Source organism: Leptodactylus fuscus, chromosome 3, assembly GCF_031893055.1.
Source record: "Leptodactylus fuscus isolate aLepFus1 chromosome 3, aLepFus1.hap2, whole genome shotgun sequence".
Classification (NCBI taxonomy): Eukaryota; Metazoa; Chordata; class Amphibia; order Anura; family Leptodactylidae; genus Leptodactylus; species Leptodactylus fuscus.
The window spans coordinates 58,100,175-58,117,315 of NC_134267.1; the positions used below are offsets into that span (position 1 = coordinate 58,100,175).

Here is a 17,141-nt window from a genome sequence, read left to right on the forward strand (position 1 = left end):
TTTAAAAAAGAAAAAAAATTGTAAACCACTCCTTTCCCTAGAATACATGCAAAAGTAGAAAATGACTGTGAAACACATACACATTAGGTATCTCTGTGTCTGACAGTGCCCGGTCTACTGAATATAGGGTGTCTGCAGTGCTCCTGTTCCGTCCGGAAGGGGTTAATAGGAGCACTGAAGATACCCTATATTCAGCCAGGCTGAATTACAAGTGGGGGAAAAAAACTCAGTCCTCAAGCTCAGGGAAGGGGCAGACAGACAACCAAAACACCCCCTCCCCTTCCCAGCACCCAGCAACTACTGCACCCAAAAACTCCGACCATTTTAATTTTTGAAATTTTCCAGTAGCTGCTGCATTTCTAGGCTTATACTCAAGTCAATACGTTTTCCCAGTTTTTTGTGGTAAAATTAGGGGCCTCAGCTTATATTCGGGTCGGCTTATACTCGAGTATATATGGTAATACCCCCAAATGCCTGACATTAATAGGCACAGCAGGTACCTGTATTCTACTTTCACTTTACTGTTGCTTCTTCTCCTCCAAACCACAGACATAAGACACAATGAATCCTGACCACTAACTTATCTGCAGATATTACATTCTAGTTTCTACAGGACATTTGATGACATCACAGTCACGCGACCTTACATGACAAGCCAATCACTGAGCAGTAGCCCTAAAGGACCTCCCCCTTCATTTCATTTATGCAGGTCCTTCCAGTTTTCTGTTCTCTGTGGACCCTGTGGAAACTGTGCTGAAAAAGTCGGCTTATACTCGAGTATATACATTATATTGTGTGTGTGTGTGTATATATACATATATATATATATATATATATATATATATATATATCTTGTACAATGCAGCAAAAAAAAATCCCAAAAATCTTTAGGGAAAAACTGACTTTTGCAGGAAGGGAGATGTTTAAGCTACATCGAGCATACATCAAGGTACAACCAAAGCTTACTGCTACGCCAGTTAAAACTGCCCCTCCAATCCTAGCAGCTAATGGGAAAATGGTGGTGAATTTGGTGTACCCTATTTATGCTGCACACCTTATATATTTACTTTTCACCGTCTGCTGTGCATTTGCATCTGGAAAACTTCGCCCCTTGATAAATTCTTGTCAATGTGTACATTTTTTTTTTCATTTTGTGTTGGGAGGTACAGGGGTGTGGAGGGTGTTGGAGGTTGGGTTTGTTTGATATAGTTTTTTGGGTTTTTTTTATAACAAATTAGTTGATGTAGAATTAGAAAGGGCACTTCATTAAAATGAATGACATTTCATAATGTAATTCTATTGTAATGGATGTATTCATCCATAGTTGAATTATTTCCTAGTTCCTGTTTTTTTAACTACATCCTTCAACTTCTTTAGGGAAGTTTTCCATGTTCCTGAAGATATGCTTGTAGTGCCGAAGATGTACACAAACCTCCAATCCTGTGCACTTCATGTCATTAATAATGATACACTGGAGGAAATACCTCTGGTGTGTAACAGAGTAGCACCATTTATATACACCAAAAATACGGTAAGTGGTATGTAACTATGCATTACATGTTATGATCAAGAACCAACACCATGTAGGCAGCCACAGTTTTGCAATTACAACTGTAAGAGTAGACACATAGGCATGTCCGGTAATAAGACAGACATTTCAGAATAGTTAATAATACTAAAACAATGAGAATTAGCCAACCAAATACTTGTCTAGATACACCCAAATAATTATACTGCCCCTAAGTGTGTTGTAATAGAAATTTGCCCCAGTAGACCATATTAATAACTACCCAAGAAGCAGCAACCCTGCTCTATAACCTCAAGTTAGTAGTCCCTGTAACACCCTGACTCTTAAAGGGAGGAGAGAGGAGTGAGCAGTATAAGTGCAGGAGATAAGGGAAGAAAGCTGAGTAGAAACGTTCCAGCACTTATTTGTGTACACCCTGCATAATCTTTGGACTATTTCTGAGTGACAGTTTTAGAGCAGATTTTCTAGTACTCACTGTGTGCAGTGTATGGTATCTTGTCTCCAACCACCAACTCAGAGAGGACTGGAGACTGATAACTAATGCTAAATAAAATTATATAATGACAAGAAATAGTGTTACTCCTCCTTCACAGACACATCTCAGATTATCCTGAAATGCGAAATGACACCACAGGTGACATCACCCTTTAAGACATTATTATGTTTAGAGTGATTGATTCTAACTCATAGTACTGAATATAGGGTTTGGCGATTACACCTACAAATAAAGAAATTTTTTAAAAATTCAAGTTTCTGGGCAATTCTCAATCCCCATTTTCTTGTTTAGAGAAATTTTTAAAAGTTCAAGTGAGCTGGTATAGGGAAAAAACTGTTAGTTAATAGCTTGTAGTGGGGTGGCAAAATCCTGCATGGAATATATCAGATTGACTTCACAATTCACATGAAAATCAGAACAGTTTTTTTTAGTTTTTTTGAAATGGCAAAATTGATTTTGTTTTAATTAATTGCATTTACTTCCATAACCTTAACTGAGTCTAATATTAATGTATGTGCATTCAGTACAATATTATATGTAATCTAAGTTTACCTTTGTCAAATTTCAGAAGGGGTATACATTTATGGCTGAAGCACATACTGGGGAATTTTCTGTGGTATCTGGAAAATGGAAATTAAGACTCATTGGGGCCTGTAATCCTTTACCGACACTGTCCCGAGACATTGCAAATAATGCCTTCTGTGTGAAAGAAATCCGAGATTATTATATACCCAACGAGAAAGAAATACTATTGAGGTAAAAACATGTACAAAACATTACAGTTAAAAACAAAACAAAACCCAAACCCATATATGTAAATCATACCTTTGCATGCACGGGGGCGGTCATGCACGATCCGACATCATCTTCGGTCCCGCCTTCCTCTTCTTTCTTCTTCCTGCGACGTCCTCCTGTGCTGGCTCTTCTCCGCCTTCATCTTCTGTTCTTCCAGAGTGAAGACGTTCGCGAGCGTACTGCTTATCCTCGCGCAGGGATACTTAGAACTACAACAAAAATGGCGTCGGCGTATGCGCAGTAGAGCTCCGGAGGGAGTGCTACTGCGCACGTGCGGGATTTGAATGCGACCCGCCAGAAGAACAGAAGATGAAGGCGGAGAAGAGCCAGGACAGGAGGACGTCGCTGGAAGAAGAAAGAAGAGGAAGGCGGGACCGAAGATGACGTCGGATCGTGCACGACCACCCCTCATGCATGCAAAGGTATGATTTACATATATGTTTTTATAGTTTTAGTTTAAAACAGGAGCAGGGTTTAAAATAAGTTTAGCGGTGCCTGAATAGCCTTTTTAAAAGTTATTCACGCATATGTGGGGCTCTTACAGCATAATTTTGCTGATAGAGCCCCTTTAATGCACATATTTAAGCTGGTCTTACACGACCGTATTGGTTTTTGCAGTCCGCAGTTTGCTGATCAGCAACACTTAAGTCATTCCGCAGACGTCCGTGTCTATCCACAAAGTGTACAGTATATCACAGCACACGCCCATAGAGTTCTATGGGACAGTCCATGCCGTGTCGTGATGTCTATGACTTTGTGGACCTGTGGTATTCAGTGTGGACCCCCGTCAAGGCACGACGCACCATGGATAAAATATCCAGTGGTGTAAAAGGCCGCACTGAATACAATGTGTCCGCAAATGGTCTGCAATTGAGAACCCACGATTGCGGACCATTTGCGGATTTAACTCACGTTCATGTAAGTCCAGCCTTAGGAAAGGATTTATACAAAAGTGAAAGTTATCCTTGATTTTTAAAGCTTCTGTTATCCTTTCTTATCCATTAATTATAATAGAAACTGTATAAACTGTGGCATGTAAGAAGAAATAATAAAATATTCATTCAGAAAGCTTCAAGCTTCTGACAGACTATGACGCCACAGACATATTTTATCTACAGACAGAAAGTGAACAAGCAACTTATTCATCCGCTTTTTTATAGTAACATAAATCTCTTGTCACTGTCTGCCAGGAGTCTTTCTGTTTGTGCTGCATTCTGACATAATGATTTCTTTGTTCTGCTCTTGTGACAAAGGTACACTATAAAAGCATCAGTAGACCATGTTGCAACCATTCAGGTACAACCCTCTAAGCCAGATGTATTCATCAAGATACAGATCCTTAATGATGAAGAAGTTGTAAGTGCAACTGGCAAAGGCCAAGCACTTATACCTGCATTTTGCTTCATGTCGAACGAAAGGCCTTTAAGCTCTCACTGTGAGTATTTTTGAACTGCATCTTACAATATGATGTTCTTGCATTGTAAGATATTTGTTAGACTGTATCTAAGATGCATTTTACATATTTAAGCTAGGTTTACATTAGCGCTGGTGCTCTATTGAATATAATGGGATCCATTGGGTGTCTGTTATCTTTATCTGATACAAGTGAAGCAAAAAGTTCTCCTTTCAGGACTTTCTTTTTAGCCGATTTTCACCGGACTCCAGCGCAAATATGAATGTAGCTTTAAAGGGATTCAGTTATTAGAATTCCTTTTCTACAAAGACCACATCGGAATAGCCTTTAGAAAGGCTATTCTTCTCCCACCTTTCTTTTTTTGATCTGCGCTGCCATTCCTGAGAATTTTCTTTTTTTTATTCCTTATGCAAATGAGTCTTTAGAAACCACAGGGGGCGATCCCCCTATGCCAGGAAAGCAAAAGGCATTCCCCCTGTGCTTACCAAAGACGCTCCAGCGATGCCTCTGTCTTCTTCTGCCGACGCCTCTCTGCCGCATCATCATCCGGCTGAGCCTACTGCATATCCCACTGTCTGTTCAGCCATTTTCCTGTGGCCTCTTACATGAGCATCCATTGGCCCACAGGAAAGTGGCTGAACTGACTGAATATATGACTCCCTCTACTTGCTTTGCCAGCAAACATAGGGAGAATTTATCATACATTTTATGGAAGTTTCTGATTTAAAATCTATGATAAATGTTGCAAATTTGGAAGCCTCAACAGTTTTGTGCTAATTTGTCAAACTTTTGATGCATTTTTGACATTTATGCCACTTTTTGGAAAAGATGGCATGTCGAGGTTGGGCTGAGTTGGAAGGGAAGTGGCTTCTTGTAAACCAACAGATCTATTATCATTTATGCCAGAAACTGGTATTCTAGCTGAAATCTATTCAGGCTCCTAGTTGTTGTAGACTTGGAGTTCTGTTGCAGAGAGAGTAAAAGACGCGCCTTATTTATTAAGAGGCATGAGCACATTATTGTGACTGCTGAATAGACAAAAGATGCAGGATGAGTGACCCATCGGTACTTGAATGAGCCTCTTAATAAATTAGGCATATTTTAATGACAGATCAAGGCAGGTTTAAGAAACGTCAGTCCAGATAAATCTCCCCATGGATTCAATTGTTCTTTTGTGACAGTCAGTCCCTGGTCAGTGGTCAGCTGGTTTGGTCATGAATCAAGATGCCGAATAAACAAAGAGTGCAGAACTAGGGACCCATTGGTATAGGAATGAAGGGAAATTATTTTCTAAGGGACTAAAAACTAGTTATTTTTTAAAAGGATATTTTAAAAGTACAATGTATTACAAAAACTAAGAAAGTGATGTATAGATTCAATAGCTTCAATCGTATTATTTGTTCTATGTATTTTATCATGATGTAACAAATGTACCTTTATATGATTTACAATTTAATAGCAAGCAAAAGTCAGGTATTCGTGAGTGGAACAAAGAAAGGAAGAATCAGTTCAGGGGGAAGTCAGAAAAATAACAAGACATCTTCAAGACCTGAGAGCATTGCTGAAACTCAACATTCTGCAGAGAATGAAACCACAGAAATAAAAGTGCCATCTCCACAGCCGGTAATAGTCGCTCCTTTTAATATAGATTAATGATGAAGTTATTGTGGTGGCAGAGGCCATGAGCAGTTTTATTATTAATGATATCAATAAGGGCAGAAAGGAGAACAGCCACCATCTGCGTGAAATTGGGATGTCACTATTGTATTACTTATTAAACAGATCTTTTTCTGCATGAACTTTTGCAATTTGACCCTGACATGCTGGATATCAGCTCAGCCAAATCTTGACAACCCTTTCTTGCCTAAGCTGTGCTTGGAATTTATCACAATTTCTGTGTTTCTATTTGCCTACCTGCTTTTTGAGGACTGACCACAGGTTCTCAATGGGATTGAGATCTGAGGAGTTTCCTGGTCATGCATGAGAAGTTCATTGTTCTATTCACTGAGCCACTTTGTTATCACTAGAGCTGGACGAACCTCTCAAGATTCGTTTCGGGTCGAGTGGCATGGGTCCAAGACTTGCTTCGGGTCAAACAAGTTTGGTAGGAATCACACCTTAAAATGATTAAAGAGGACCTTTCATGTCCTCGGAGCACAGGCGGTTTTATATACTGCTAGAAAGACAACAGTGCACTGAATTCGGTTTTCCCATTATGTGTCAACATCATGGCTGGGCGGTAAGGAACAACATATTTAAAACTATTGCCCAAAAAAGTCCTTAACAAAATATTTTTCATTAACAGGGTAGTTTTGTCAGTAAAAAAAATATATTTAAAGTATACAGATGAACCTAACAGCACTGATGCTTAGAAATGGAGAAAAATGACAACTGAGCCATTATCAGTGCTAAGAACTGGAGTTAGTGGAAATGGCGATAGGTCCAATTTAACGTAATATATCCAGAATTAGGTTGTGTTTTCCAAACATCCCAAAGCTTTTAGAACTGTCCTGATACACAATGTAAAATGCATGAAACAATTAGATCAATTTAATGTAGAAAAAGGCAGTTCAGCATTGTTTTAGCCTGAAAGGATTTCCAAGCCAAGGCTAAGACTGTTTCCAGATTTATATTATAATTGCAGCGATGAGACCTTGATGAATTGTTTGCTACTTCTTTTACATGATGCGTGTAACATTGTAAAAGCTTCCGCTCTATAGACGATGTATTATTATGTAGTTCATTAAAGTTAAAGGTATTTCATACTTATTATTGATTTCTTAGAAGACTGTTGGCAAAACAATTCTTACACACTGATGACTTAGGAAAATTCATTCAGGACTTGAATTGAACTGACATAATATGAATCTGCAAAGAAATGTCACTAAAGGAAGGGATCTTTTTGTTTCTAATGGCATTTAATGTTTCATAGGGAAATCAGTCAGAAAAAAAAGCCCTAATGGTTTTCCTTCATTGTCAGATCTTTGACTGTGAATAATACAGATGTAAAACTCTGTAAAAGTTTAATTATATAGAGAGAGTACATATTCATTTAGAAATTATTTACAAAGCACTAGGGTGACTGGATACCTGGAAAGTAACATATGAAAATGGAAGTCAAATGTGGACCGATCTATTTCATTTCTATAATATAAAACAAAAGTGATGCATAAATTATATAATCTAGTTACCAGTAACGAAACAAGGAGACCAAACGTTTTTTTACACAAAAAACATTTTATACTTTACATAACCTAATGTTCCCAAAATGCGGGATGTGGGCTTGTCTGCTTCCGATACAAACAAAGTGAGTTTGAATATAAAAATAATCCATCACAAAAACTTGTTTACTACCTATAAAATATGCTTATTATAGTATTTACTTGTCACTACATAAAACACTGTAATGCTAGCGTCACACTAGTGTTTGAGCCTCTCCGTCCCAGATTCCATCCATAGACTAGTACTGGGGGGCTCAGCATCATGGCTGGGTGGTAGGGAACGCCCCCTCACATGATAGCGCTACACACGATACTATCAGGAGGAGTGTTCCCAGCTAGACTGTCAGGAACACCCTTCTGACAGTGAAGAGCTATCGGTAACGGCACCAATAGCTCTTCCCCCGCAGTATATAATGGGAAAGTTGACAATTCAGCGCACTGTTGGCTTTCTAATGGTATATAAAACCGTGTGTACATGTGAAAGGTCCTCTTTAAGGCTACATGCACACAAATTGCGTTTTTTCCCTTAGCGCCTTTCACAGAAGAGCCTCAGAGTTTCTTCTGCAGATTTTCTTTTTTTTTTTTTTTTTATGGACTGCTTCACAAATTTGTGTGTCATCCTTGCACAGGGGCCATGTTAATCTTCTTTGTGTCATTCTAATTTTAGTATATTTGCTGCCGAAGGGAACACCCTCTGCGGACTTTCCGCTTCGTTTATACCTATATGGAAGCTGTGTTTCCGTAGGTATGATGGACATTCTGTAATTTCCAAAAACGCAATGGTTTGGGAAATCACAGCATTTCTGCTGTGGGTAGTTTTCTGCAATGTGTGCACTTTTCAGGGACTGTAAGATGCAGCGATTTTTGACACGGCATTTCCAGAGCAATGGAGGTAACTGAAGGCTTGTTTTTCTCCAAATGTACAAAAGTAACATACATAACAAAGTTATGATGTTTATCACTGTAATGTGCTGTATAACACAGTGATAACAGCTGAATATGCTTGGGGAGGTGGTTAGGAGTTATCACTAGAGATGAGCGAGTACTAACCGAAACTCCCATTTCGAATAGCACGCACCCACAGGAAGGAATGGATGCCGCCGGCACGCAGAGGGTTAAGGGGTTAAGCTGCCGGCAAAGTCTGCGCGCCAGCCGCTTCCATTCATTCCTATGGGTGTGTGCTATTCGAAACGGCTGTTTCGAATAGTACGCGTTCATCTCTAGTTATCACTAGAGATGAGCGAACACTAAAATGTTCGAGGTTCGAAATTCGATTCGAACAGCCGCTCAATGTTCGTGTGTTCGAACGGGTTTCGAACCCCATTATAGTCTATGGGGAACAGATACTCGTTAAGGGGGAAACCCAAATCCGTGTCTGGAGGGTCACCAAGTCCACTATGACACCCCAGGAAATGATGCCAACACCTCTGGAATGACACTGGGACAGCAGGGGAAGCATGCCTGGGGGCATCTAACACACCAAAGACCCTCTATTACCCCAACATCACTGCCTAACAACTACACACTTTCCACATTCAAAAAAACCTCTATCAAAGTGGGAAAATACCTGGAAACCTTCTTTACTCCCCAAATGGATGGACACAAACCCCAATTTAAGCTCAACAAACAGTAACAACCACCCCTTTAAATCACGTTCCCCATGACAACCACAAATGGAATAGGCAATGGGAATTCCAAAAGCCCTCACCCTTAACTGTCATTTTGAGTGTGTGTGTGTGTGTGTGTGTGTGTGTGTGTGTGTGTGTGTGTGTGTGATGTGGTAAGACCTTCCAAAATTCACTTTTCTAGCCCTTAACATGAGCCCTTCCAAACAAAGTTACATGACCTTAAGCTGAGCTACCAGCAGAGATTGAGGCCCTTGGCATGAGTAGAGCCTTGCACCAGCAGTGTTTTTGGCACTTAGGGTGAGTTGAGCCTTGTACCAGCGTGTGTCCCTTAACATCAGGCGGGCCCTAAGTTCTGCGCTTTGCACAAAAGTTCCACATTAACTAGGCTGAATGGTACAAAGATTAGTAGGCCCGAGAACCAGGAACAGGTCTTGCAATGGCTGTCGGATAACGCTTAAAGCACATTGTCCACCAGCCAGTCAGCCTCTACCTCCTCTTACCCAACAGTCTTGTCCTCCTTCCACCCAAAATTCCCAATCTTCTCAGAACAATAACCCCAACTGTCCCTGCTCCCCAGAGCTGTTCTCCCTTCCTTTGACTGTACCGCAACCTGCCCCTCCATTTCGCGATTCCACGGACCTAACAGACGAGTATCTGTGTCCAGATGCTCAAACACTAGAGTCTCCTCCATTCCATCTCCGGTCGATTTGGTGGCGGATGACCAGCAACCCACCCTCATCGACGACGATGAGACGCAGTTGCTGTCAGGGCAGCCAGTTGACATGCGCATTGTGCAGGAGGAGGAGGCGAGACAGGAGTTGGAAGAGGAGGTGGTGGACGACGAGGACACCGACCCCACCTGGACAAGGCAGATGTCAAGCTGGGAAAGTAGTGTGGATGTTGAGGCAGGTGCAGCACCAAAAAGGGTAGCTAGAGGCAGAGACATGTCCAGAGGCAGAGGTCAGCTGCTTTGCCGAAGCCAGGCCAGACCCGGAATGTCCGAAGATGTTCCCTTTTGTACCCAGCCCAGAAAAACTCCCCCATCGAGGGCACGTTTCTTGAAGGTGTAGAGTTTTTTCAAGGAATGCGCCGAGGACAGATATAGTGTCGTCTACACAATTTGCCTCTCGAAATCGAGTAGGGGCCCTGAGAAGAGCAACCTGTCCACCACTTCAATGCACCGTCATTTGGAATCCAAGCAATGGAATCAGTGGCAGGCAGCAACGGCAGGACAAACGTCGCCCGCCGTTCATGCCACTGCCTCTGCTCACAGTGCTGGCGATGCACTCCAGAGGACGAGCCAGGACATCACTTCATCTGCCTCCGCCACTTTGTTGACTTCTCCCTCATCCTCCCCTGTTTCTGTCTTATCTCCTTCTCCTGCACCATCAAAGGCACCATCAGGCGCTTCTTTACAACAACCCACCATCTCTCAGACATTGGAGCGCCGGCAGAAATACACCGCTAACCACCCACCCACGCAAGCCTAGAACGCCAACATCGCTAAACTGCTGGCCCAGGAGAGGTTGGCGTTCCGGCTTGTTGAAACTCCCGCCTTCCCGGACCTGATGGCAACTGTGGCACCTCACTATGCCGTCCCTAGCCGTCTCAACTTCTCCCGGTGTGGCGTCCCCGCCTTGCACCAGCACGTGTCACTCAACATCAGGTGGGCCCTTAGTTCCGCGCTTTGCTGCAAGGTCCACTTGACCACCGACACTTGGACAAGCGCCTGTGGTCAGGGATGCTGCAGTGCTTATCTTTAATGACAGGCAGGGTGAATGTGGTGGAGTCTGTTCCCCGGGTGCAAACTGGGGTGGCCTATCTCCTCTCCCAGGCCAAAATTCATGGCAGGAGTAGACTGAAACCCTACGACGCTGCAACCTCCACCACAGCTACTAGCGGCAAACGCTAAAACACTGGTGTGGGGAGACGTCAGCAGGCGGTGCTGAAGCTCATCAGCTTGGGGGACAGACAGCACAGTGCCTCCGAGGTCAGGGATGCCATCCTGGCTGAGATGGCATTTTTTTTTCCCTGCTACACCTGGGGCCTGGCATTTTTACGCCTGTGATAATGGCTGGAACCTGGTAGCGGCTCTGGAGCTTGCCAGCCTCCAACACGTTCCATGTTTGGCCCACGTCTAACCTAGTGGTGCAAAGTTTTTTAAAAACATACCCAAATGTACCGAAGCTACTGTTGAAAATGCGGCGCTTGTGCGCCCACTTTTGCAAGTGCACAGGAGTCGCTGCTAGCCTAAAAACACTCTAGCAAGGCCTACATCTGTCCAAACACAGGCTGTTGTCCGTCATTCACACACGCTGAAACCCTACAATACCATATCTTGAGCAGGGTGTGTGAGCTGCACAGACCTTTGATGGAGTTCCATCTACAAAACCCAAGGGTTCCTCAAAGTCAGCAACCAAAGTTTCTGCACCATGAGTTTCCAGGGGTGACAGAGTTATGGCTAGGGGAAGAGGCATGGATAGGGATGATGTCTAGGGGCAAAAGCAGTGTGGATGTGGAGGCAAGCTAAGCAGGAAAAACTGGGGGTACAAGCTAAGGCATGGACTGGGGTGATGTCTAGGGGCAAAAGCAGTGTGGATGTGGAGGCAAGCTAAGCAGGAAAAACTGGGGATACAAGCTAAGGCATGGACTGGGGTGATGTCTAGGGGCAAAAGCAGTGTGGATGTGGAGGCAAGCTAAGCAGGAAAAACTGGGGGTACAAGCTAAGGCATGGACTGGGGTGATGTCTAGGGGCAAAAGCAGTGTGGATGTGGAGGCAAGCTAAGCAGGAAAAACTGGGGGTACAAGCTAAGGCATGGACTGGGGTGATGTCTAGGGGCAAAAGCAGTGTGGATGTGGAGGCAAGCTAAGCAGGAAAAACTGGGGGTACAAGCTAAGGCATGGACTGGGGTGATGTCTAGGGGCAAAAGCAGTGTGGATGTGGAGGCAAGCAAAGCAGGGAAAATGGTGGCTAGAGGCAAAGGGATGTCCATAGGCAGCAAGGGCAAAGATGCAAAACTCTCCCGTTTCAAGAATTTTCCTGACTTGTTTCCCCACAAAACATTCCTGGGAGGAGGGCTGAAACACCACCCTCCTCCTCCTCCGCTGTTAGATTTACCCCAGCTACGAGCTGAAAACGCTGCAACACTGGTGTGGGGAGACGTCAGCAGGCTGGGCTGAAGCTCATCAGCTTGGGAGACGGACAGCACACTGCCTCTGAGGTCAGGGATGCCATCCTGGATGAGATGGCAATTTGTTTATCCCCGCTGCCCCTGGGGCCAGGTTTTTTAGCTTGTTGGAGGGCTCTGGAGCTTGCCAGCCTCCAACACGTTCCATGCCTGGCCCACATGTAGTGGTGCAATGATTTTTAAAAACATACCCCAAATTAGCTGAGCTAAGGGTGAAAGTGCGGCACTTGGACACCCACTTTCCCAAGTCTACAGTACCTGGAGCTAGCCGCAATACACTCCAGCAAGGCCTACATCTGCCTGAAGCACCTACTGTTGTGCGAGGTCACCACACGCTCTAACCCTAGATACCGTATGTTCAGCAGGGTGTGTGAGCAGCAGAGACCTTTGATGGAGTACCAGCTACAAAACCCAAGGGTTCCTCAGAGTCAGCTCCCTCACTTTCTGCACCATGAGTTTCCATGGGTGGCAGACTTATGGCTAGAGGCACAGGCATGGATAGGGGTGATGTGTAGGGGCAAAAGCAGTGTGGATGTGGAGGCAAGCTAAGCAGCAAAAACTGGGGGTACAAGCAGCCGGTGACATCATCACTGACAAGCACAGCTGTCTGTCAGCTGACAGGCTGACTTTCACCAAAATGAACAGACAATGGATAGACTCATCATATACATGTCAGTTACATGACAAATTTAGTGCAATTTGCAAGTCCAAGATGGTTTGGAGATCTGCGGAGAGGAATCTCACCACCTCTTGCGGGTGCCATCATTTGGAAGGCAAGCCCTGGGCTCAGTGGGTGAGAGCAAGCGCAGGATAATCGTCGTTTGGCCTGGCGGCCACTGCCTCTTCCACTGTTGACAGGGCTGGCGCTGCAGTCCAGACCAGGAGCCAGGACACCTCCACATCTGCCTCTGACACTTTAGGGAGTTCACCCTTATCCTCACCTTTTCCTGCCATTTCTCCTTTTGCCCGCGCCATCATGCGCCTCTTCCCAGCAACTCCCCATCTCCCAAGCCTTTCATTTCATGCTAAAGTACAGCGCAACCCACCCACATGCCCAAGGCTTCAACGGCCTCATCTCAAGAAATCTGGCCCAGGAGATGTTGGAATCCCGGCTGGGGGACACTCTGCCCTTTTTGGGCAGAGTGTCTACTGCGCCACCGCACTGTGCCGTCCACACCAGCACTTTCCCCCAAACATGAGGCGGTCCCTAAATTCAGAGCTTAGCCCTAAAGTTCCATGTGACCAGTTACGAATGGACAAGTGCATGCGGACAGGGACGCTACCTTTCAATTTGGGCACAGTGGTTGAATGTAGTTGAGGCGTGGACCGGGTCGCAAAATGTGGTGGCCTGACTTGTCTCCCCACACAACATTCCTGGGAGGAGGGCTGAAACACCACCCTCCTCCGCTGTTAAATTGACCCCAGCTACGAGCTGGAAACGCTGCAACACTGGTGTGGGGAGACGTCAGCGGGCCGTGCTGAAGCTCATCAGCTTGGGGGCCAGACAGCACACTGCCTACAAAGTGAGTCATGCCATCCTCGATGAGACGGCAATGTGGTTTTTGCCACTGCACCTGGGCCCAGGCATGTTGTCATGTGTGATAATGGCCGTAACCTGGGATTGGCTCTGTAGCTTGGCAGCCTGCAACATATTCCATGCCTGGGCCACGTTTTTAACTCATTGCTGCTAATCTTTTGAAAAAGGTACCCCAATGTTCCTGAGCTACTGGTGAAAGTGTGGCGCTTGTGCGGATAGTTTTTAAAGTGTATAGTTGCCGCTGCTAGCCTCTATGCACTCCTACAACGCCTGTACCTGCTGGAACAACGGCTGTTGTGCGACGTCTCCACACTGCTGGCACTAAACATATCATGTGTTGAGCAGAGTGTGTGAGCAGCACAGACCTTTGATGTAGTTCCAACTCCAAAACCCTCGGGTTCGTCAAAGTCAACTCCCTCAGTTGCTCAACCATGAGTGGCCATGGGTGGCAGACTTATGTGAAATCCCATCCCATCCATTGCACTGGACACGAAACATTAGCATGCGCTCAGCACAACTTCGGATATGGCAGATGCGTTAAGCAGGGTGCAGGGTACAACACAGACCAGGCCCGAGCACCAGGAACAGGTGTTAGAAATACTGCAGCATCTGCCATTTCCTTCCAATTTTGGGGTTTTGGACCCGCCACCGACTTGTCTGGACCTAAGTGGGGATCATGAGACACAGTTGCCATCAAGGCAAGCTGTGGTCATGTGCGGTTTGCAGTAAGGGGGCAGTGCGCAATTGGAAGAGGAGTTGGTGGATGACGAGGCCACCGACCCCACATGGACAGGGGTGATGTCTAGGGGCTAAAGCAGTGTAGATGTAGAGGGAAGCTAAATCAACAAAAAACCTGGGTAGAAGCAAAGGCATAAACTGGGGTGATGTTTAGGGGTGAAAGCAGAGTAGATGTGGAGGGAAGCTAAGCAGCAAAAACAGTGGGTAGAAGCAAAGGCATGCAAAACTCTACCCTGTTGGAAGACTTATTCCTAGGTCTGGAACACGTTAATGGCCCCCCTGGACAAATTACTGCCACTCAGGGGCCTAGTGTCACCAGGAGGGACAAGTATAGGCGCATGTTGTGGGAATACCTGGCCGACACCAGCTCTGTCCTCTCCGATCCCTCTGTGCTCTACAGCCTAAACTTATTTTCTCATCTTTTTTTCTGAACTGCACATCTCTTGCCTGCTTCCTTTGGGATCTTAGAAATGGTGGTCCACTTCCACAGATGGTAACTTCAATAGACAGTGTAACGGGAGTAGCTGAGGGATCGCTGTCTTAACCACTTTTTGGCACAAAATTAACTTCCAAAGCCAAATATGGTGCAAGTATATGATGCAAGGACACCTACACACCTATCTCTGACACATTGGGGAGTTCACCCTCATGCGCCCTTTTGGCCTGCACCATCATGCGCCTCTTCCCAGCCACTCCACATTTCCCAAGCTTTTCATTGCAGGCAGAAGTACAATACAACCCACCCCCATGCCCAAGCCTGTAACAGCCTCATCGATAAACTGCTGGCCCTGGAGATGTTGGTGTTTGTTTATGCTTCTGGAGACCCAGGCCTTCCGTCAGCAGATGGCAGCTGGGGCACCTCCCTATGCTGGGCCTAGCCGTTACTACTTCTCTTGGTGTGCTGTCTCTGCCTTGCGCCTGCATGTGTCCCATAACATCAGTCGGGCCCAGAGCTCTGCGCTTTGCTGCAAGGTCCACTTGACCACCGATACATGGACAAGCGCCTGTGGTCAGGGATGCTGCAGTGCTTATCTTTAATGACAGGCAGGGTGAATGTGGTGGAGTCTGTTCCCCGGGTGCAAACTGGGGTGGCCTATCTCCTCTCCCAGGCCAAAATTCATGGCAGGAGTAGACTGAAACCCTACGAAGCTGCAACCTCCACCCCAGCTACTAGCGGAAAACACTGTAACACTGGCATGGGGAGATGTCAGTAGGCCGTGCTGAAACTGATCAGCTTGGGGGACAGACAGCACAGTGCCTCCGAGGTCAGGGATGCCATCCTGGCTGAGATGGCATTTTTTTTTCCCTGCTACACCTGGGGCCTGGCATTTTTGCGCCTGTGATAATGGCTGGAACCTGGTAGCAGATCTGGAGCTTGCCAGACTCAAACACGGTCCACGCATGGCCCACGTTTTCCAACTTGTTGGTGCCATGTTTCTTTGAAACCTACACCATTGTGCCTGATATACAGGTCAAAGTGGGGCCATTTTCGTAAGTGAGAACTAGCCTCTGCTAGGCAGAAAACATTCAGAGCACACTCCTCTCATCTTCGCACCGTTGGCTGGCGGAGGAAGACGAGGGGGTTGGAGTGGCATCTGATGTCCCTATCCCACACGAGGCTAGAGGGTGCACTTCAGTGCATCCCATTGCTTCACCACAAATGGTGTGAAGGGGAGTGGAAAATGGAGGAAATGGAGAGTGACCCTTACAGTTGGGGCCAGCAAAGGCATGCCAAGTAACACACTGGCACACATGGCTGACTTCATCTTGGGTTGCTTTTCAACACATATTTCACATCATGAAGAACAAATAATACTGGATTTTTTCAAGCCTCGAACCCCGGTCTAGGTCTAATGTCTGTTCCTTTCTTATATTAGGGGAGAGGGAAAAAAAATTACTTCAGTGATACGTTTAGCGTACATAGACTGACTATTAATGTGTATCCCACTTAGTGTTGTTAGGGTTACACACCGTCACAACCTGGCTAAAGCTTCTATAGCTGTTAATAAAGTCAACATAACTTTACGGTATCCAAAAAGACAGCTGGTACCGACAGAGAGCAAGACAAATGTCACCCAAAGCTGTGAGCTCTGAACACCCACAGTGACTTTGGCGTCATCATCATTATAAGGGAGCGGGTGGTAATAAATAACTTGGCAGTGCCTAAAACCCAAAAAGCTTATACAACTATATTTACATTAAGATACACAAATGAAACTTTTCAGTAGCATGTCATGAGACAAGCTGATAAGCTCTTCCTTTGTGCAGTGCTATTTGAAAGTTAAACGCTGCCTTTATTTTAATTCTGGAGAAGGTGCAGACATTAGATTTAGAACATGTTGTCTTCATTGTCCAAATCCTCTATATAGGTAACGTGTTTTTCGGGCCGAGCTGTCTGGGAACGAGCTGGTGCAGCACTGACAACCTGGGTGAATATGGCAAGAGCCTGAGATGTAGGGTGAATGAATCCCCAAATTATTTGTGGAATTCCCAGTGAGACAATGGCACTGTATACCAGTATTAAAAATTGTGGGTGCACATAACCCCCATATATTCTTTGAATTCCCAGTGAGACAATGGCACTGTATACCAGTAT

The 17,141-nt window shown here is 45.1% G+C and overlaps 1 protein-coding gene and 1 non-coding gene across 2 annotated transcripts in view; one reads left to right on the forward strand and one right to left on the reverse strand.

The window, feature by feature from the left end:
- The window catches only part of ADGB (androglobin), a 214,934-nt gene that overhangs the window by 151,562 nt on the left and 46,231 nt on the right, over window positions 1-17,141 (forward strand). Inside the window, exons 25-28 of the mRNA XM_075267640.1 lie at window positions 1,378-1,531; window positions 2,593-2,780; window positions 4,073-4,254; window positions 5,693-5,856. Coding sequence (XP_075123741.1) covers window positions 1,378-1,531; window positions 2,593-2,780; window positions 4,073-4,254; window positions 5,693-5,856 — 688 coding nt within the window. The remainder of the gene's footprint in view (window positions 1-1,377; window positions 1,532-2,592; window positions 2,781-4,072; window positions 4,255-5,692; window positions 5,857-17,141) is intronic.
- Window positions 8,039-8,145, reverse strand: LOC142198766 (U6 spliceosomal RNA). The gene has a single exon (XR_012715408.1). It is a non-coding gene; the product is annotated as a U6 spliceosomal RNA (small nuclear RNA).